The 23056-nt window shown below is 41.6% G+C and overlaps 2 protein-coding genes across 2 annotated transcripts; one reads left to right on the forward strand and one right to left on the reverse strand.

The window, feature by feature from the left end:
• Positions 1-454: 454 nt before the first annotated feature.
• On the reverse strand, positions 455-9676 carry cpxm1a (carboxypeptidase X (M14 family), member 1a). The gene is made up of 13 exons (XM_069160728.1): positions 9372-9676; positions 7864-7973; positions 7170-7309; positions 6888-6972; positions 6019-6169; positions 5315-5403; positions 5111-5234; positions 4359-4555; positions 4114-4293; positions 2742-3036; positions 1912-2051; positions 1721-1823; positions 455-1250 (listed from the first exon to the last, which is right to left on the reverse strand). Exons 1-13 carry the CDS (start codon positions 9664-9666, stop codon positions 922-924), a joined length of 2238 nt encoding a protein of 745 aa, XP_069016829.1. The 5' UTR covers positions 9667-9676; the 3' UTR covers positions 455-921.
• Positions 9677-12464: 2788 nt separating this feature from the next.
• On the forward strand, positions 12465-22741 carry LOC138205078 (RING finger protein 145). Its single transcript, XM_069160729.1, has 11 exons — positions 12465-12742; positions 12919-13232; positions 15521-15629; positions 16621-16712; positions 17032-17273; positions 17495-17670; positions 17758-17898; positions 18542-18724; positions 18818-18965; positions 20249-20605; positions 21472-22741. The coding sequence occupies exons 2-11, from the start codon at positions 13064-13066 to the stop codon at positions 22336-22338; spliced, it is 2484 nt and encodes an 827-aa protein (XP_069016830.1). The 5' UTR covers positions 12465-12742; positions 12919-13063; the 3' UTR covers positions 22339-22741.
• The last annotated feature ends 315 nt before the right edge of the window (positions 22742-23056 follow it).

Below are 23056 nucleotides of genomic sequence, written 5' to 3' on the forward strand. Positions count from 1 at the left end.
TTTATTTTAGATTTAGCATGTTAGTTTTTTCTAAAATATATCACATTTCAATGAAATATTATTTCATATAACATAAACATTTATTTCTGGCCTTTCATAGGAAAGAATTTGGGCATTTCTGCTATAAACCGCTGGTTCCCAGGGATCAGGACCCTTCAAGAGGACACGAGGAGAATTATTTTGGTTGAAAAGTGAATTATACATTTTAAAGAATGTATATAATGAGAAGAATCACATTCAGGTTGATTTGTGTCAGGTTATAGCTCTTTATAGCATCACTCTACCTTCTTACAACCCCTTATTGCAGGTTGCATTTCTCTAAAAGCTTTCATCATCCCCGGAGGATGAATCCAACATGAATTTCATGATCTCTAAGAACATCATAACTTTGACTAGCGTGGTTCTGGTTAAACTCCAATCTGTTTTTTTCTCCTTTAAATTCAGATTACAACACTTGATAACACATATATTTATTTGAGAGTTCATGGTCCTGTTGGACTTTGTCAAACAAAAGACAAAAAAACAGACAGTTGTAGAAACAAAATGTGACATATCAGGCCAGCTGACACTGAAATCCTCAGTTAATGTACAAAAAGAAAAAAAAAAGCCGAGTAAATTCACCATTTGAAGAAGTTGTTTGTGTAACTTTTTTGAACATTTGCATCAAACCTTTGTGTCCTATTTGTTTTTAAAACACGTTTTCTGTAAGTATCTGTCTTCTTTTGTAAAAGTTGTTGTGCCTGTCACTGTTAATCTGCTTTAAAGGGCTAGTACACCCAAATACGATAGTGTATCCCACATATATTTGATTTCTGCTTTTGTTTTGTCTCCCAGAGAGCAGTTTTCATCAGGTTGGACTTCTTCAACCTATAATCCAGATCATCTTCTGGAGGCCTCTCCAGCCCCTCGTCCCGCTCCTCCTCATCCCCTCCAGGCTCCAGAGGACCGAGCCCTCCTGGTCTGGAGCCGCTGACTCTCCCTGCGCTGGTTGATGGCCTTGGTGCTGGCCCGGAGCTTCCGCAGCCTCAGAGCACGGAGACGCAGCTGAAGGTCCTGCGGGATCTTCCCCCCTTTGGCCCGGATCTCCTTCAGCCGCTGGATGGGCGTTTTGATGAGGGCGAAGTCGCAGATGGTGGCGTGCGGCTCCATGCCGACGTGGCACCGACGCACGGAGGGGAAGTAACCCTCGGCCCAGACCACCACCTTGTACTCGCCTGGGTTCAAGAGACGCCAGTAGTCCCCGTCAGCAGCTGCAGGAGATAAAAGTGAGGAACAGACAAAAGCAAAGGTTGATTTAATTTAAGTATAAAGTTTGTGTGAATGTTTACAGGTTAAAGTACCAGAAAAAGTTCTTGTTAATGACATTTAAATAACTTTTTCATGCGCTTTTGCTTTCCCTAACAACCTCCGACATTTCCCAGAATGCCAGGTGGTAGCCAGGTGCAGTGATTCCCAGCCTTTTTTTCTTAAAAAAACAAAAATAAAGTAAAATCTATACTACCCCTCCCTGCAGTTCCCCCTGGTGGGCGGAGAACAGCGTCTACATGTGGTAAAAGTTGCTCATGAACCAAAACTAAGAACTCTATTGCATAGACATGAGCCTCAAATTAAACAAAAAAAAAAGTAAATCAAATATTTAAAGTAATGCTTACACATTTGATGATTCTGGTGTCATCTTCAATTTATGCCAATTTAATGTGGAGTTAGAAAAGTGACTGACCTGATCGGATGTCGTGCTCGTGGTCCTCCACTTTGATCACAGCGTCTGCGACTCCTTGTTTGGTGAGTTTGTCTCTGATCACACCTTTAATCCCTCTGTGAACCTGAGTGAGGAGGGAAGAGCTTCACTGAGCTGATGATGATGATGATGATGGTAACAACTTGTGTGTCGTGTTGTTTGCACAGACTGACCTGCTCCATGTAAACCAGCAGAGACTCCTTGTTGTTCTCCCACTCAACGGGAAGCTCGCTGACATGAGGGAACTTATCACAGGAGAGCTCCACCGTCACCTCGAAGCAGTTGGTGTGCAGGTAACTGAAGTCATTCATGCCTGTAGGAAACACGTGCACAGAGTGAATGTATAAAGACAAGGAATTTTGTTTCATTTAGATATTTTATTTATGCAAAAATTGCCTGCTGCTGGAGTCCCGTGCACAGGAGGAAAAATACAATTTCAAGTCTGCATCCCCCATTTTCAGTAAAAACTAAACAAAGCAGGAGACAAACATACTATTAATAGATGAAATATTTTATCTAATTTTCTATTTTTATGTTTTGGATTTTATTTTTTGTGCTTTTGTCTTTGATTTTAATGTAAAGCTCTTTTATTTTGAAAGTCATCATCTTTGCAAAATGCCCACTGCTGTAAAAGTAAAACAGGTTAATTCCCCTGAAAATATGAGCATTTATGAGACAAAATGACAGATTATTCAACAAAATCCTCAAACTGAACATCGTAAAACTGCATATTAAATAAAGATTATGGAGAAATTATTTAATTTAAGTCCATAATGAGTTTTTTTTGTCATTAGTCACTTTTTCTAATCTTGCAAACTGAAGGAGAATTGAATCATTAAATTGGGATTTAAGAGACTTTAGTTTAAATTAAGACCTTTGTGTTTTTCTAAAACGTGTTTGTGCATTGGGGCTTTTTTTTTTTTTTTTTTTTTTTTTTTTTTTAATTTATATCAACTATAAACAGACAGCATCCTCTCTTTGACTCTGAGATGGCTCTACTCACTGCCGGGGACGGTGTGCCACGCTCCGCCGTTGATGATGTTGTTGTGTTGCTGGAAGTCCTCGTAGTGGCAGTGGCGGCGGTCGGGGTTGGCCATCACCACGTTAGTGGAGGCGTAGACGGTGGCCAGCCAGCGGAAGAAGGCGTTGTCCACCGAGGGGGTGTTTTCCTTCGGGGCCCAGTCGCGGGTGCAGTCGAAGGGGTACGTGATGACCAGCTCTCCGCCGTGCAGGTTGGCGCTGAGCACGAAGGGGATGTCCTGCATCCAGCTGATGACGGCACGCGTCTCCGGGGCAACCTGGGCGCAGGTGGAAAGAAGAATCAAGTAAAAAAATACCAATATATTAATGCAAAAGTGCTTAATTACAAATAAGACCTGCATTCACTTAGAAGTATTATAAGAAAAATGAAATACTTAAAGTGTCAAAATTACAAGTAGAAGCTACACTCTGCAGAAAAAAAATGGTCTTTCTAACAGCTCTTATCTTATTAACACAGATTCATTTTACAACTGTGATGACTTGATGAGGACTAGTTTTAAATGCTTTACATACAGTTTAGTCAATTTGCTTCCATTATAATGGTCACAGGGTAAATCTGAGTGGTTGTCAGATCATTTAATGTTGTAAGAAACAACCTGTATGTATTTTCCTCTTTTGCTATTTGCACAATATTTTAGCGCATATGTTTTTTTTAATGCTAAACCTGTTTTTGTAAAGAAACTGTAGCTGTAAAATTGATGCAGTGGAGTGGGAGGTGCAATATTCCCCTTTAAAAGTTGAAAAGTCGAAGTATAAATGGACATAAACTTGAAATGATGAAGTGAAGTACTTCAAAATTATACTAGAATACAGTTTTTTGAGTGGAAAGATTAAGATTCTCCTACTAATTGCTTCAGAAGCAAAGCTAAAATTTCAGATGTGTCTAAAAACCTGTTGATTTACTGATCTTTTTATATCATTAAGTTGAGTATTGGTGTGTTTTTGTCTTAAACAAGGTAACTGTTCCCAGACATCGCGTGACAATACTCAATCTTTCAAGAAAACCACAGTTTCATGGCTCTAAAGTTATTTCCTGATCCGAGGCTTGCACACCACTAAACATAATTTCCCTCCTCTGAAAGTTTCCCACAATGCACCGGCTAAAACGGCTTTTCAGTGCGACCCAAATTTATGCACTAATGAATTAAAAACAGCAGAGTTTGGTCTTTTGATAAAGGCATTCTATGTTAATCGCTAATATTTTCCGCATTAATCTCGTCAGACAGTGAAGTCTGTTTTCATTTTCCTGGTTTCAAACAGGAAATTTGACTGTTGAGTATTCGTCATGCCCAATAAAACCAGTAGATGGTGCCAAAGTCTGAGATTTTCCTCACCATGGCGTCTTCTTTGGTGTAGTACTCCGGGATGGGGATGTAGTGGTTGGACACTTTGGATGCGTCTCCCGCCGTCTCCTGGGCGTCCCACATGATGTTGTTGAGGTCCGGGAAGTTGTGGTTCAGGTCGATTCCCTCGAAGGTGTACCGTCCTTCGGCCCAGCCGGCCAGCTCTGACCCCTGCAGGAGACATTGATTAGAAAGAAGGCGTCTAGAAGAAATCAACCAATGAAATCATCGCCCACCTTCTCGTAAGCCACTTCGTATCCATCAGGGTTCATGGAGGGCAGGAAGTGGATCCGGGTCTCGGTGACCAGCTGGACGATCCGCTGGTTTCCCCTCTTGTATTCTCGGCACATGTACTGCATGAGGTTCAGGACCAGCTCTCGACCCAGAGCTTCGTTGCCATGCATCCCGGCCACGTAGCGAAACTCTGGTTCACCTGCCGAGAGGACAGTTTAGAGACTCAGTGTCTGGGTCAACGTAGAGTCCAGGAACACATTCGATTTCTGAGATAAATCCTTCTGTGTTTCGGTCACACAAATTTTCCCGACTTCACGCCAGACATTCCCGAATATAACCAGAGACCAGAGATCTGAACTTGATCTAAATTCAAAAACACTTCCTCTTGGACTTGGCACCAGCTTACCCACGAAACAAATGAATATCAGCTGTTCCCATCGTCCTCTCTCAGGAGTGGAGCAGCTTTGAAAGGCCATTTGTCTCAGAAGAAAGCCGGATGTGCTGTTATTTATTTGAACTTTTTGGCAGAGTGGCCACTTTCAAGCATGCAGGCCTGCATCTAAAGACGATATCACACAGAAATCAAACTGTTATGATTTGTTTATACAAGAGAGGCCTACTGCTTCAGAAAGCGGGCTATATAAACATGGCAGGATGTCTAAATGGGCCGCCGAGCTGCAGGGAAACATGAGAAACACGATGAACTCTGCTCCAGAATTTGAGGTTCACGGGAGAAAAGCTGAATCCCTCTCACCCAGTTCGTGCTTGCCGGGGTTATCCGAGATCTCCATGACGTAAAGTTTGAGGCCATTGTAGCTCTTCCCGATGGTGTAGATGCGGGTGATATCCGGACACTCCTTGGTCACGGACTTCATCAGCTTCAGGGTTAAAAAAAGAAAAGTCAGAATGAGCAAATCTGCAAGCTGTTAAGAGTCTGAGTAAAAAGTTACGCTCTGACCTTTCTCATCTCCTTGTAGTTGTGGTGTCTGAAGTCCAGAGCGTCCTTTGATCCCAGTTCCCGCTCTGAGGAGTAGCTGTTATCTGGATCTATCAAGAAACAGCACGAGTGTTTCAGAAACTTGGTTTCCTTTTGTTGACTCACAGACACCAAATTTTTGTATGTGTTTTAAACTAATTAGTCACCATGGACATCCTGTTTTGAAAATAAACCATTCAAATGAATCACCAGACCATTAACAGGCATCTGAGTGACCACTTGTGATGATTGGATCTCACTTTGTTCAATAAACAAGTAAATATGGACATAAACGTGAGGGGAGAGGAGTCAAGTTTGTAATTCCCAAACTGAACCGTCAGACTCGACCCAATCATGTCGATTCAGGCTCAGATTATTGAGTTATTCCAGCGGGTCTGAGAGGATCAGGGTCTGCACTGTGGTGCAATCAATGAACTGTGCGAGGGGGTGGGGATCTTCCACAGCTAAAACTGTTTTTAAGACTGTTTTAGACTAGTTTTAGACTGGTTTCAGACTGGTTTTAAACTGGTTTTAGAACTGCACTTCCTGTGCAGTTCATCTGTACTCTCCACAATCACACAGGACAGCTTTTGTATCGGATATTATTTGTATTGATTATTCAGAGGACGTCAGCTGAGTAGGTGTTCCTTCAGTGTGGTCCATGACACATTCACATTTCTGCTTACCATCGACACGACAGCCAAGTATCTCGGCCCTGAGGCAGACGGTCCCGTTGGAGTACCAGGTCTGAGGGTTGATGCGGATGAAACGGGCGACAGTGGGGACAGGAAGGACCCCGAGGACAGGAGTCTCTGGATTCTGGTTCCCTTCAAATATCTGTACAATCACATAGGGTTGATCATTTCAGGAGCCCAATAAAACATTTACATATATAGAACTCGAAAGAGAGAGAACATAAGTCTCTGGCAAAGCTGCACAATCTGACAGATATGTTGTATTAACACAAATTTTCTGAATGAAATTCATGATTCCCAGATTGTGACTTTGTAATTAATGATGGCTCACTTCCTTTATGTAACCCGTGATTGTGAACCAGCATGCACAATAGTAGGAATCATTAAAGCAACTGTGTATTTCCTGCATGTTAAAATATCTGCATAGGAAACAGAGTAAACATTACGCATGCTAAATATCTCAATGCACCTCTGGACCTACAGAAAGTAGAACCTCATAGACTGATTAATCTGCATCTGGATTTACACCAAAATGCACATGTGCAGTAGCTCCTAATTTATTTTCATTTCACCTCCTTTTCCCTGGAAAGACATCAGATTTTCCAACAAATGAACCAACACACTGGCATGTGATGGCGGATAGAAAAAAAAGTCTTAAAGTTGAGTTGAAAGTTTGGACAAAACCTTACATTTCTTTAACTGCATGTTGCAGCATTCATCGAGGTGTATTTCAGCTTGTATGTTTCATTTTGCCGTGGTGGAAGTGCCATTTATTCTGTGTGAGTGTTAACGTTGTGTTTTTGCACTCAACATGTCGCTTTTGGCACAAAGTCCTCCACACGCAGGGCGGTTGTTCTTACCGCTTCTTTTGTCCCGTTCATGCAGGTCTTCCAGGTCACAGAGTCGTTACTCAGCTGAACTTTGTAGGTTTCGACCCAGTCCCAGCTATAACAGGCCCACACGGGTGAGAAATCAGGTTTTAATTAGCTTTTTTGATCAATGCAGCGGGGAACCAAGGACTAAATTTAGACTGCAAATGCTGCACAGCCTTCTTTAACTGTCCTGCAGGCTGTAAACACCCTTTTATTTGTTGTTTTTTTCACTAGGTTTTTTTTAATTTTTTATCCCTGATACTACCTTACCTCCAGATGGAGTTTCTGCCCTGCAGGATGACTCCAGTAAACCGGGTCAGATGGATGGCGTCCACCTCCAGCCACTGGTGCTTGTCCTTAAAGTCAGCACACCAAGCTCCATCGTACAGGTCCCCATCCTCGATGCCAGACTGAAAAAACAAAAAAACATGTTACACAGGAGTTTTTGTCTCTTTGACAACTGCAGAATTTATACTTCTGGTCTGGCCTCCATGCATTGCATAAGAGCTCGGCATTGACCTGATTGTAAGATAATTACTTTCTGACTGCAAATTCTAGACTGCAGAACAGGAGGAGTGGAGAGCAGTTCTGGTTTGGCATTTGTTAGATCATGTTATTTCATTTCCAAGAGACTTTCTCCATAGAAAAACCACATAGAAATATTACTTAACCACTCTTTTAGTCTTTGAAGGATTTTATGATGGTGGTCATTTTACGTGCAAAGATGAAACGAGTTTGGGGACTTTACAGGAAATTAGATTCCGAAATATGCAGGAAATTATGGGCAGGAAATAATTCAACAACAATTTTCTGCAAATGTATGCATTTTTGCATTAAAATTATAATTTAGGAGCCAGTCAAACTTTAGAGAGATTAAGACCTCAGTTTGGCCTTTTCATCCCAGTTTGTGTCAGTTCACTATTTATTGTGGTAAATGACTCCTCTGATCCACTGCTAGACCGACCTGGATGTTCAGCCTCCCTCTGTGAGGACCCAGACCCAACCGCTGGTAGGAAGACGCTTGAATCTGGCTGTCATCGACCCGCAGGGACTCGAGGCCGAGGGGAGGGCAGTCTGTGAGTAAAAGACATTTTCTGTTGGTTTTGTTTCTGCATCTGTGCGACCGGCACCTGAAGGGTTAAACTCTCTGTCTCTGGTTTCTCTGAGTAAGCAAACACACGTCTGATGTGAAATGATTTGCCAGTGGTTGTTATGTGGAATGTCCCTAATCATTCTGGGTCAGCTCTGGGGAATATTTGGAGGCCTTCACCTCCTCCTCTTCCTCCTCTGCTTGTTGTGAGGAAGCTGCAGATAAGTGAATCCGTGGAGGGTTTGAATGTAACTTGAGACATGTTGGAGGGCCAACAGAGAAGAAGTCAAACGTTCAGTGGAGCAAAGAGACGAGGCCTCCAGCTGCAGAATGTTTTATGGCTTCGGGAACAACCAATAACATTCCCATGAATCACAAACACAACTCGTACTGGCAGCTCGAAACAGCTCTGCTTGTTCTCTTTTAGGCGAAGAGATTTTCTCACTAGAACATCCTCGAACTGACAGAAAACGTAATACTCTGGTTCACTTTTGCACTTCGATCTTCCACATTTATTTCTGCAAAATTAATCTCAAGTTCCAGCTTTAAAAAGTGAATATTTGCTGTTTTTCTTCCAGTAAATATGAACATACAACCCAATTGGAAATGTTGGTGGATATTTTTGCTATTTTTTTTTTGCAAAAATGATTGTTAGTTGCAACTTTGAATACTTTGTCCACATGGATCAAAGAATGTACAATAGAAATAAAACATATTTAAGAAAACGTTATTAATTGATGTACCTTTTTATTACTCCTGCTGAAGCTGAAACAAATACAGATTATCTGAGAATTAACTAAAAATAAAAGATTTTGATGGCTAATTATGGCAAAAATGTAAAACATTCACTATTTCCTGCTTTTAATATGGATATTTGCTGGTTTTCTTTATTTTCTACTGAATAGTTTGTGGTTTTCTGACATTTTACAAGTCAAGACGATACAAATTCATGTTTGTAAATAAGTTTTGATTGTGATTTACAATCAGTCCAACTTAAATGTGACAAGACTTACAGTAACAAATGATAAAAACTAACATTTTATTACAAATCTTTTGTCTTTATGAACCCTTTACTTTGGGAACAACAATGAGCTGTAGATCGATTTATATTTTACTGAGCAGTAAATCAAAGGCTCAATGTGTCCCTGAAAGCATCATTAATTCATTAACTGTGTCTTTAATTAATATTAATCATGAGTTTAAATTAAGCTCAGTGGCGGTCCCAGACTCTAAGGGGCCCGAAGCTGAAGAAGGCACCATTAAAGGGGTTTTAAGAGCAGCGAGGCTCTTTGTAGAACCTTTAGAGACGATTTAAAAAAGGTCTAATGGTGTCAGACTGGACTAAGTGTAAATTCAAGTGTTAAAAAGTTTTTTTGTCCTACCCATCTGTGGTTTCTCATCTCCTTTTTCTTCTTTGTTCTTTATTTCCTGGCTGATATCTGTGGCGTCCGGCTGTTTGTTTCTAGCAGTGCTGGTGAATAACTTTGTCTCTGTCGCCCCGTCTCTGCTCTGCTCCTCAGCAGCCGTGGCCTCGGCCCCCTTCACAGTCACGGCAGCAGTCGTGTAGTTGAATGATAAATAACTCTGAGCCGTTGCATTGCTTGTCAGCGCTCTGGCTCCGCGTGAAAAACCTCCCAGAAAAATCACTGCAGCCAACGTGCACAATGACTTTTCCATCTCGCTCTTTGCCTGCTGCTGCAGAGTGGAGGGGGGAGAAAAAAAATCCCCGGTTAGTTTATGTGGATATGACAGAGCCAAACCTCCATCCACATCCCTCCTCCTCAGTCCCACCTCCCCTCCTTCATCATCCCTCCCTCCTCTTCAAAAATTCCATGGAATTTGCAGCTCAATTCCTACAAAAAGATGTGATTTAAAAAGGACTTGTGACCCAAATATTTAACTGCCTGCATACCAACTGCCTACGGACATATGCACAGAAATAAGCACACCTTGTATCTGCACTCAATTATTAATGCACTGTACTTGATAAAATACTTAGTCAAATAAAAAAAATACAACTTTTTGGGAACATTATAAACTAACATTGAGGGTTAGGGTTAATCTGGTTTGAATTGATGGTAAATACTCTGACTGGCAGGGACATCATGTCACTGACGTGTCAGCAGTCATAATGTCCCAGTTTATAGATGGTTTCATCTGATATCAGCCCACTCAGGATATCCTTTCAAACGAGATGCGTTTTAGTAAGTTTTATATGATTTTAATGCATTTTAGCAAGTTTATCTTCCTACAGACTTCATGGTCTGATGTGGCACTGCATCCTGAAAGTGATCAAAACAACAACAAAACAACAAAAACATGCATGACACGTGTCTTTTTGTCTGTCCTGGGTTGTTTAAGGTGCTGATCAGTGGCAGTGTATTTAACTGCATTTTCTTCTTCCTTTCTAAAACTTTTCAGCCCATTTGATTCTGCTCACCTTGCACAATTTCAATACAATTGCATTGAGAAATTTTTTTAGATTTTGTTTTTCCAGCCCGTTGTATTTTTTTCCCCAAATTCTGACCTCCAGATTTCCCAATAAAATGACTCATACAATGCAGCTGAAACAATGATAAACATTTAAATAACAGACATCCAGTTTGTCCTCAAATATTTGTGATGCATTTGCATTTTCCGGAGCTAGAGAGACAAGCAAAGATTTATTACAACATGCACAAACACACCATGTTTGACAGAGATTACAAACCTCATTTTCTGAAACTCACATGTTTGGGCTGTACTGAAGTTGCTCTGTCATGAAGGTCACTCCGTTTTGAATCATTTCGCTGTCAACATCTGGTAAACGTAGCAACGGTGCGATGCAGGACGGCATTAAGACAAACAAGGAGTGACTCTGTAAACCGTATACGATTTGTTCCCCGACACAAACAGTCCATACAGCGAGGCCGCTTTCTGTTTGTGTTTCCAGGTTTGGCTCAGCGTCGTCCTGTCCGTTTCTTTCAGAGGTTTTTAACGACCTCATCTTCAGCACAGAGTCTCTTCTACAAATCAGTTCATCCGCTGCCATAAAGTTTAGTGGCACTGCTTCAGCTGCTGCTCCAAACTGGTGTAATGTCACTTATTTTGTCCGTAGAAAAACTATTCAGTTTGAGTGCAGTCTGACAGGATGAGGCAGTGAAACAGAAGACATGAATCCAGCACAGCACATGACCACATCTGTATAAACATGTCATAAGGCAGCTCACCTAGTTTTATGCACATATTTAGCTTGTTTATGTCAGAAGTTATAGCTGTCATACAGGACAGGTCTTTGGCAAACAGATGAAATCCTGTTAAGAGGAGGGTTTTTGGGAGGAAAATATATATTGCATTTTTAAAAACAGAAATCTTTTGAGCTGCAGTGAGAAGAAAATGAAGAATTTCTGCTTCACATCTGAAGTTTAAGAGTATTTGGAGACTAACTACTGACTTTCTAGAATCAAAAATAAGCTTCCTCCTTGCTTGCAGATTAAAGCCGAGAGCACGACGATTTGTCGCCCACACAATCAGGAAATGGCCTTTCTTTCTATAAGTCACCTTTCATCTGAATTTCGGAGTCAAATGTAATCACTCAAAAGAGACGGTTATGTACAAGAAACTGTGGGATTTATTTTGTTTACTCTGGTAATTTAATTTTATGACCATTATTTGGATAGACAGGATGATCTTCAGCCAAGCTTGAGGGACTGAAAGCAGTCTGCTGACAGCAGATGGATGATGGCGTGAAGGATGAATGCACATGCAGTACAACCAATCAGAAAACGGTCTTAAACCTTCTGTAAACTGGCAATAAACACATGAAATTTGATTTTCTCATGATTTTAGATGTTTCCAGCCTTTCCTGCTGATAATCTACTGACATTTACTCTTTTCCATCCATTTAAAATAAAAAATTACAGAAAATTATGAAAAGAAAATGTTTATCTAAACATGTTTGCCTAAAGTGTAAAATTATGCAACTTTTCCAGATACTCTCCACATTTGTATTTGACCATTGGTTTCCTCCCCTTTCTTTTTTGCTTGTGACCCTTTAAAACCAGTCAGTGACTTCAGCGTGGATGTGGGCTGTGAGCAGGTTCATTATGCTTCTCGGATAGTTTGCTTTGAAGGAGGTGAAAGTATCCATTAATGTAAACAAAAAATAAAAAGTAGAGAAAGATTGGAGAATATAAAAACAAGATTTGGTGGCAGAAACATACATTATATTTTGTTTCTTTTACATCTTGGATTTATTTCCAGGAATATATTAATTCCTAACCTAAAAAAACATATGCAAAGATCTACTTTTTGTTAAACTATTTTTATTTGTGTTTTTAAGTTGCGTCATATTTCTAAAACATTGCGTATTATTCTTGAATATTTGAATGCCAGATGAAGTTGTGATTTTTGTGGCAGTAGTAGCCCACGAGTTTACTTTTATTTTGAAATCGAGAAAGCCTGAACCTGATTGGTGCATTTTGCCATGACGTGTCCACAGGAAAGGGGCCACGCAAGCGAATGGAATCATAACATTGCATTGAAAGTCCCTTTACTCATCCTCATGTCGATCATTTTTAGCCGTTTCATTTCATTCTTTCGATGAAGAATGTTTCTAACTATGTCGGAGAAGCGGAAGTTACAGGAAAAGTAAAACATTTCGCGCGCAGTATTTTAAAAACATGCGGCTCGTCGCTGTGGAAGCTAACAACCAGCAGCTACTAGCGTTAGCTGGCAAATGGCTGCTCGGCTGTGACAGATGTCACTGTGCGAAGTAAGTGAACCATTGACACTTTATACACACTAGCTACTTAAAAAGTATTGGATTCATTCCTAATGCACTTCCGCGGCGTTAAATGAGACCTTTTAAAGCCGGACTTTGCAGCTAAATACCGGCCTGGTGGCACCTGCTCCTCAGCAGCCTCTAATGTGTTTCTGTGTCTCTTTCAGATGACAAGACGACGAGCTAAACAGTAGTGAAGCAGCTGGGAGTCTGTGAGCAGCACAGAGAAACGGTTGGCTAACAGCATGTGACAAGCACACAAGCTCAGAAAAAAAAAAAAAGAAAAAGAAAAGAAAGCTGGCTTCAACCGAGATGCCTCGTCTGGAGGAGCTGGCCAACGTTGCCCTCAGGGTGCCGAGCATCCTGGTGCTGGACCTGCTGTACAAATGTGACATCGAAGGTCTGACGGAGCACCTCAAGGCCAAAAATGAAGACATGCTCTTCAAATACAAATATGTCATCTGGAACATGTACTATTTAGGTAAGTGTGCATCTTCTAATAAGGTTAGGGTTAGATTAGGTAGTTACTTGATTGATCCCCAAGGGGGAATTTTTTTCGCTGCAGCAGCATACAGGAAAGCAATAATAAAATAATAAAAAGCAATAGAATAACAGTAAAACAAAAATATATATATATAAAATGCACAGTATATACAGTACATATATATTTATTTTATATATAAACAACCAAGAAACACAGTCAACAGTGTTATTGTTATGTGATGGATTTTGCCAGAGGTGAGTTATTGTACAGTCTAATTGCGGTCGGCAAGAATAATCTCCTGTATCTGTCCTTGTGACAGCGGAGCTGGAGGAATCTTTTGGAGAAAGTGCTTCGCTGTCCCTGCAGCAGGTGGTGGAGAGGGTGGTCAGGATTATCCAATATGGATAATAGTTTGTTCAGCGTCCTCCTCTCCGCCACCTTTTCCAGGCGTCCAGTTTGTAGCCGATGATGGAGCCGGCCTTCTTAACCAGTTTGTTAAGTCTGTTGGTGTCACCGGCTCCAATGCTGCTCCCCCAGCAGACCACAGCGAAGTACAATGCACTGGCCACAACAGACTGGTAGAACATCTCCAACATCTTGCTGCACACATTGAAGGATCGAAGTTTCCTCAAGAAAAAGAGTCGACTCATCCCCTTCTTGTAGACAGCGTTGATGTTGGTCTTCCAGGTCAGTCTGTTGTCCATGGAGACACCGAGGTACTTGTACTCCTCAACCATGTCCACCTCCTCTCCCAGAACTCTCAGCGGTTGTGGAGCCGTCGTCTTCCTCCTGAAGTCGACCACCATCTCTCTGGTCTTGGCCACGTTCTGAAGGAGGTGATTTCTGCCCACCCACTCCACAAAGTCCTCCACTACTGCCCTGTACTCCTCCTCCCGTCCATCCCTCCCTTATACACCCAACCACTGCAGAGTCCTCAGAGAACTTCTGCAGATGGCAGGACTCTGAGTTGTACTGGAAGTCAGTTGTGTATAAGGTGAACAGGAAGGGGGACAGAACAGTTCCCTGATGAGCTCCAGTACCACTAACCACCGTATCAGACAGCACACTGCCCAGACGGACAAACTGTGGTCTGCCTGTCAGGTAGTCAGTGATCCAGGAGACGGTGGACGCGTCCACCCCCACCACCCGCAGCTTCTCACTCAGTAGCAGCGGTTGGATGGTGTTGAATGCACTGGAGAAATCAAAGAAAGTGATTCTCACAGAGTCCCCGGTTCCATCCAGGTGTGACTGAGCTCGTTGCAGCAGGTAGATGATGGCATCGTCCACTCCCACATGAGGCTGGTACGCAAATTGCAGAGGGTCCAGCGAAGATTTCACCAGCGGCCTGAGGTGTGTCCAGCCTCTCCAGCACCTTCATCACATGAGATGTGAGGGCAACCGGTCGGTAGTCGTTGAGGCCAGATGGAGTCGTCTTCTTAGGGACTGGAACCAGGCATGATGTCTTCCACAACACCGGGACTTCCTCCTGCTTCAGGCTCAGGTTGAAGAGGTGTTGTAGGACCTCAGCCAGCTGGACGGCGCAGGTCTTCAGGACCCTGGGGCTGATGCCGTCAGGCCCTGCAGCCTTGCACTGGTCAAAAAATTAAAAAAAAGTAATTTGTATAGCGCGGATTAAATTTAAGAAGAGATTGATAAATCAAAACAGGCTTTAATACTAAAAATTATTTTGTAAATCGATGACCGAGATAGGCTTTGATGTGAGATTAATTGAACAGAACACGAAATGCATTTTGATTTATAGTATCTTTAATGTCATGAGCTAAAGATAAAGTTGTTCAGTATAGTTAAAAGTATTAGTAATATTGAAAAGAACACTTTTTCTGTTTTGTTTCTGTGTAACACATGTTTTCCTTTTTCTCTGTGATTTAAAAACAAATAATTGATGAATTATTTTCGTTTTTTGTTTTTTTAAGTGTTTTCTGCGTCTGCCTTGTCATTTGTGAAGATTTGCAGCTTTTCTCTCATTAATGCAATTGTTAACTGAAATGTTTTGATTTCTGGACTGTTGCTCCAAAAAATAACTATTTTTATTTACAAAATCATTAATGAAAATCAGCAGTATATTTTTACTGATAATGAAGCCCCAGGCATGACCTTTGCCTAAGTTTGAACTCGTCTGGCAGCTTAGTCATCCTGATGAGTAAAGTGAGCGTTGGCAAAATTACAAACAGATATTTAAAATAGCAAAATACAGCAAATTTAAAGACAAGATTTGGACGTTATTATTTTTACAAACCTAACGTGATCTCTCCTCCGTCTTCCAGGTCATATGGTCAATGTGGTGGTTCTGGTTCTGCCACTGAGATACATTGTGATGCTCTACCTCCATGTCCTCGCTGCCCTCCTCCTCTACATGGGGCATCAGATTTCCAAGTGAGAGCCATGACTGCTACTATTACTGCTATTATTACTACTACTACCATTACTACTACTATTACTACTACTACAAAATCACGACTGTTTGCTGTCCTGGCTCCTAAATGGTGGAATGAGCTCCCCAATGACATCAGGACAGCAGAAACTCTGTACATCTTCCGCCGCAAACTAAAAACACACCTCTTCAGACTTTACCTTGAAGAGAACTTTAGTAGCGCTTAAAATGGCACTTACTGATAGAACTTTGTAGTTTGGCTTTCTTGAAGAAATTGTATTTTCTTGATTCCTGTTGTTCTGGGTTTTGTACCCTCATGGTTGAAATGCACTTATTGTAAGTCGCTTTGGATAAAAGCGTCAGATAAATGAAATGTAATGTACTACTACTACTACTACTACTACTACTACTACCACCACCACCACCACCATTACTACTACTTCTACTACTGTTACTACTACCACTACCACTACTACTACTACTACCACACCACCATTACTACTACTTCTACTACTACTACTACTACTACTACTACTGCTACTACTATTACTGCTACTACTACTACTGCTACTACTACTACTACTACTACTACTGCTGCTACTGCTGCTGCTGCTGCTGCTACTACTACTACTACTACTACTACTACCACCACCATTACTACTACTTCAACTGCTACTACTATTACTGCTACTGCTACTACTACTATTTACTACTATTACTGCTATTGCTATTACTACTACTACTACTACTATTACTGTTACTATTACTACTACTGTTACTATTACTGCTACTACTACTACTACTATTGCTACTACTACTACTGCGGCTACTACTACTACTACTACTACTGCTATTACTACTACTACTACTACTACTATTACTGCTACTACTACTACTACTACTACTACTATTACTACTACTACTATTACTAATAGTATTACTACTATTACTATTACTACTATTAAGTCTTTTTTGTTGTTGTTTATTTTGCAGGGATTATGTTCATGAGGAGCTGCAGTACGGTTATGAAGGGGCAGTGTACCTTGATTCTTTAGCCTTCAACAGATTTGTCTCTGCGATGACAAGTGAGTACTGCATGTAAATACAAAGCATGGGTTCAGATTCTTAAAAATAGCTCTGTGAAGGTTGAATTTTATAATTCTTCACAATAAATATGGTTATTTATGGGTAAATAAAACCCTTTAATACACAGTTTTTCACTAAAAATAATGTCATAAAATAACAGAAAAAGACAATAATCACATTTATTTGTATTACAGTTAATCGTCAACTAAACTTTCATGATCGTGCCGGCTCTAGTTTTCTTCTCTCTTTGTATCTCACTGTGTTTTATTTTAAGTGACCTGAAGCTCTCCTAAAGTCCTGATTTTATTTCCTGCCCAGGTCAGATTATTCTCAGCACACTGTGTGCCTTCCTGATGAAGACCAGAAAGGTGTGGCTGTTCTCCGCTCACATGCTCCCCCTGCTGGCCCGGCTCTGCGCTGCCCCTCCCGCCACGCTGCTCACAGTCAACACGTTCTCCATGGGCCTGGCCGGAACCGGCATTGCCGTGTTCCTCCTCTCAAATCTCTTCGTGCCGTACCGCCTCGCGAGAGCCGCCTACTCGGGGCTGCTGCACCTGGAGGTACTCTTATTCTGAAATCCTAATTTCATAACAAAACGTTTCCAGAGTGTATCCTGTTTGTCTGAAGGTCTTGTCGATGCTTGATTTAGCTTTGTGTTTTTTCTTACAGTTTTAGATATTAATAAAACAAGTATGCATGTAACCCTGGATTACAGCTAAATGTTGAAAGATATAAATCCAGAGAAGAGTTTTTAGACTCCTCATTGCTTCCTGTCTCCCAGGTGATCGAGTTGTACAGACTTCTGGCTGTGGGCATCTCTCTCTGGAACCAGTTTGCCGTCCCGGTGCTCTTCAGTGTCTTCTGGTTCGTCCTGTTCGTCGTCCAGCTCTTCTCGGACACGATGTCCGCCGGCACCTCGGCAGCCCATCAGGGAATCCTGTTCTTCCTGCTCACAAGGTGTTGTGTCATTATGTTTTTTATACACACTATTCCTGTGTGTATTCTGTTTGTAATTTGGCGTGCTGCGTTCACTGACCCCCGCAGTGTGTCCGAATGCTGTGCCACGCCGTACTCCCTCCTGGGTCTCACCTTCGTCGTGTCCTATCTGGCGCTCGGACTGCTCAACCTATGCAAGTTCTACCTGGGCGGTTATGCAGCAGTTCAGAACGAGAACGTCATGCACAGGTGAGATCTTATCAGGCCAGTTTGTATGTTTAAAACGGATTTATTTCTGAAGCACTTTTTAAGTTACTACAACCTCTTCTCCTCTGAGGGCACCGGCTCAGCTCGACTCTGCTCTGCTTTTTTTGTGGTTTCCCATTGTCTGTAAATAGTATCTTGTCAGGACATTTGCATATTTAAACATCTGTTTGTCTTTACCTGGTGAATTGAAGCGCAGTAGTTACTCTCTCTTAGCTCTGTTTTTGGTCTCCACCTTCTCGTGAAAGTTCACCAGCTCATCTCTAACTGTGTCCATCTGCTGTTTGGTGCTGAGCAGGTCGCATACGGCTGTTTTTAGAGCTCAGTGAAACCGAGCGGAGCTGCAGATCGAAGTGATATCTCTTACTTGATAAATTGACATGTTATCATTTAATACACTGCGATTACAAAAACTTAAATTTATGCACGTGTGCTTGTTGATTTCGTTGTTTTCTTTTTGGCTCTGTGTGTTGAATTACTTAGAAATGTTCTTCTTTTTATATATATATATATATATATAAATATGTATGTATGTATGTATATATATATGTGTATGCAAATGACAGACTGAATACAGACAAACCTGTAACTCCGTTTCACCTGAACTCTTCATCGCACTTCTTCTCAGAGGTGTGACTGAGGGCGTCACCCTCCTCCTCCTCGCCCTGCAGACGGGCCTGTTGGACATGCAGGCACTGCAGCGCACCTTCCTCCTCAGCATCATCCTCTTCATCGTCATCACTTCAACCCTGCAGTCCATGATCGAGATAACGGATCCGGTCATCTTAGCTCTCGGTGCATCACGCAACAGGTGACAGTGAAGTTAATGTTTTTTGATTATAAAAGCTTGTCTTTCCCTGTCGTTTAGTTTTCCATTTGTTTTCTGTTTCTTCTTTTCTTCCAGGAGTTTGTGGAAACATTTCCGCGGCCTCAGCATGTGTCTCCTTCTGCTGGTGTTCCCCGTGTTCATGGCGTATAAGATCTCCCAGTTCTTCCACATGGACTTCTGGCTGCTCATCCTGGTGTCCAGCTGCATGCTCACCTCTCTTCAGGTAAAGACGACATTCCACACGTCTGTATTTTGAAATATTAAGGTGGATGGCTCATTGCAGGACACTTGTTTAAAGATTTGAAGTTGCTAAAATTCAGTTGCTAATATTTTGTGATCTTTTTTTTAAAACATTTTAAACAACAGATTGACCAGAAACTGAAATACATGTTTATGTACATTCCTTTAAATCACTGGCATTTCTGTTTGTCACTTAATTTGACTTCAGTTTAATTTCAGTTGCAAAAAACACCTAAAAATACTTGTTTTATTGGGATTTAATTCTGTAAAAGATTTTTTGTTTAATGTCTTTTCATTGAAAGTCTTCATGTGAACCTGCAGCTTACTGGTTGGCCATCATGCTCCTTTTTGAGGTTAACTCCAGTTGGAAATGTGTACAGTCATGATAAGGCAAAATAATCTTTAAAGAAGCTATATCTACAGGCTGAACTAAAACAGACGCTGTGAAGAATACTGAAAATTCACACCTTTGCTGCCCCCCAGTGGTCATGCAGAAAAATACACTGTAACGCAAGTGGTGCACCCTACATCTTTCGTACCATTTTTTTTTTTTAACCAATATTATCTCATTTCTATAATTAAAATGAGAAAAATGTTTTATTACAAAAAAAACATGATGTATTATTTTGTATTGGGGTCTCTGTAACCCTCCTATTACTAATCCTGGAGTCCATATTCACATAAATGACATTGGTCAACAATGTTTACACCACAAAAATTCAATCAAATTGCATCAAAACTATAGTTAAACAATTTAAATCGATTGATAAAGTGCAGGCTGGAAAATCAAAGGAATCCAGTTTTACTAATTTATATTTTGGCTTTATAAACCTTTTTAAATAAATATTATAGAAGTATTCCGCTACATAAACTCCTTCTTAGCTGCCTTGTTTGATGACGATGTGTATTTCCAGACATTAATATGTTTGTTTTAAAAACTATGATATTTCTTTATTATTCATAATAATAATAAAAATATATAAACGTGAGATCAGTATCATTTAAACCGAAAAAGCACTTTAATTTAAGATTGCAGTTTGTTCTGCTTGGAGGGGGGGACAGAAATGCAACATGACAGCGACATCTCAAGCCTCCATAGAAACCAATTCCTGAGATTTAATAACTGACCTACTGTTTAACTTGGAAGAGAAAAGAAAAACAGAAACTCACTTTGAAATAGACAGAAGAAACAAAGGTCATCCCATCCTCACAAACTCGAAGGAAAGACGCACCTCTAAGGAAACCGTGCTGATTATTTTGTCCCAGGTTACGGGTACGATGCTGATCTACTCCCTCTTCATGGTGGAGCTGTTCCGCAGCGACCCGATCGAGAGCCTGGATGAGGTGATCTACTGGGTGAACGCCGTCAGCCGGGTGCTGGAGTTCGTGGTGGCGCTCTGCGTGGTGGCGTACGGCACCTGGGAGTCGCTGTTCGGCGAGTGGAGCTGGATGGGCGCCTCCGTTATCATCATCCACTCGTACTTCAACGTGTGGCTCCGGGCCCAGTCGGGCTGGAGGAGCTTCCTGCTCAGACAGGAAGCGGCGAAGAAGATCAACTCCCTCCCCAGAGCCACGGCTCAGCAGCTGCAGCGACACAACGACGTCTGCTCCATCTGCTTCCAGGTCAGTCGGGCTGTCACTGCCAGATCACTGAAACGCCATGCTGACCCCGATCCGGCTGTGAAATCCAAAACAAAGAGCTTTATATTGTTGTAGGAGAAGGAATAGAGACGTGGAGTTTAAAATGTTGTGATGCTGCCAAAAGCTGCAAACATCAGTCGACCGACAGAAAATTAATCCCCAATCCCTGATTCCAGAATCTCAGATGTGAATATTTTCTGGTTCATTTAATCCTTCGTGATAATAAACTGAATATCTTTTGGTTGTGCACAAAATGAGACATTTACGGCTGCGCTTGGTCGTCATTTTCCACCATTTCCTGACCTTTTTAATGTCAAAGAGCTCATCTATTAATCAGGAAAACAATCGACAGATTAATCCATAATGTAAATAAGCGTTAGTCGTAGCGCTGCTCAGCTCCGTGTGCAGACTGCAAACATGTGACATATTTCATGCTCAACACTGCATGCACCTTTAAAGCTGTTTTTCCAGTTTGGTTCCGCCAATGCTGGTCAGAAAAATATTTTTTTCCTTGAAATCAGATAATAACTGACAACAGTATAAGTGTACTGTGCAGATATTTGTACGCTATGACTGTATTTAATGTATACTGTTGGTATACATATGAATAAGAAGCACAAATGCAGTAAATGTGACAAAATAAAGTATGAAATGAAAGAAAAAGACAGAAATAGACAAGGAAACGAGATATTGCAATAATAATAGTAGTAACATGCTCATGTCGTATAGTATAAGTAGTATAAGTAATATGATGCATTGTTAAATAAAACAGTATTATAAGTATTTTAAATGGCTTGTTCCAGGGTGTAACAACATGCTAGTCCACATATGTTGTCGTCTCTTCCCAGGAAATGAGCTCGGCCGTGATCACCTACTGCGGACACTTCTTCCACGGCAACTGCCTCCGCAAGTGGCTGTACGTTCAGGAAACCTGCCCCATGTGTCACCAAACGGTCCGACCAACGGCGGTGGGTCACAGCCAGGCTGCAGGCGACGGCCCGGCGGCTCCGCCTCGGACGGACACCGGCCCCGATCCGGCTGCGGAAGAGGGAGCTCAGAACCTGGAGAACGGCGGCGTTCAGGGGACGCAGGGTGGCGATGTAGCTCCTGAGCTGCAGGAGGAGGAGGAGGAAGAGGGGGATTTGGAGGACGAGGAAGAGGACGAGGCGGAGAAAGAGGGGGATTTAGAGGAGGAGAGGGTCGGGGAGGGAGGAAGTAAAGACCAGAGTGAAGCCGTTAAAGGGCTTCGCTTCAGCTCCAGTGGAGACTTTGTAGGATTTGTCAGCCCCGTGTCTCCGGCGGGCCTTTCCAGCTCCCATGTGCCGGACCGAGGTGAGCAGAGCGGCAAGGACTCACCTCCGCCTTCGTCTCCATCGGACTCTGAATCAGCAGGACTTGAAGACGGTGTTACTCTCCATCCCTGCTGTGACGGGACACATAAATCATGGAACAACTTTGAGGGAAACAAAACAGACAAAAATCCGGACGCTGTCTCAGCGGAAACATCTGTCCAATCACGTCATCTGAACTCTGCCTCTGCACCGATCATCCTCGGAGTCTCACAGGTAATGGAACATGTTCGGACCCGGACCGGCTCAGAGAGGCCGAACCGGACCCGCAGATCCTCCGGCTGTCCTCCTCCTCCTCCGAGGACGCCGCCTTCTCTTGCACAAGCACAGACGGCAGCGACTGACCGCCGAGCATCAGTGCCTTGAAGGGAGTAAAAAGGTGATTTCTCCTCACCAGGGAGTCCAAACACATTTGCCTTCTATATGTGAACCTATAGAAAAAAAGCAACAACAAATCTTTTCCCAGACAGTGTCATGAATGTGAGTCTGGACTGGAATACGAGACTAAAACATGCAACTGTAAAGACATTGTAAAATAAAAAGCCAGATTATAATTAATAAAAAGATCATGTGTCACTAAAAAAAGCAATGATCTTGCATCAATATTGAACTCTAGCAGGTTACAAATAATAATGTTTACTTTAAATTATTTTAATTTTTTTTTGTGTCCTTGTAGGTTTCATGTTAAACAAAAGAAGAAAATCTTCTTTGTTATTCATGAATCTGACTTTTTGTACTCCCGATATTAAATTACTACGCTGAACTTGTACTTTTTCTTTTTTTTTTCTACTGTAGTCTCTGTTAATAAATTCATGACGGGTGCACAGCGAGGTCGGCATTGTGTGTCACATCTGGTTGAAACACTAAATTACATTTGCAGCCTTCAGTGAAGACAGTCCTTTTATTGAACTGAAGATTTGTTGTATCAATGATTGGTCCTTGCATGACACACAGTTAGTGATTTACAGAGGATTTCCTTTTTCTTTTCTTTTTTTATGTCTTTGCTGATGTTTATTTTTGTCTTCTGTTAGAAAAATGTCAAATTCAGTGTCTCATATTTCACCAAACATGACCTGCAATCCTG

Source organism: Embiotoca jacksoni, unplaced genomic scaffold, assembly GCF_022577435.1.
Source record: "Embiotoca jacksoni isolate LCO1_2020_lvr unplaced genomic scaffold, fEmbJac1.0.p SCAF_27, whole genome shotgun sequence".
In the NCBI taxonomy this organism is placed as follows: Eukaryota; Metazoa; Chordata; class Actinopteri; family Embiotocidae; genus Embiotoca; species Embiotoca jacksoni.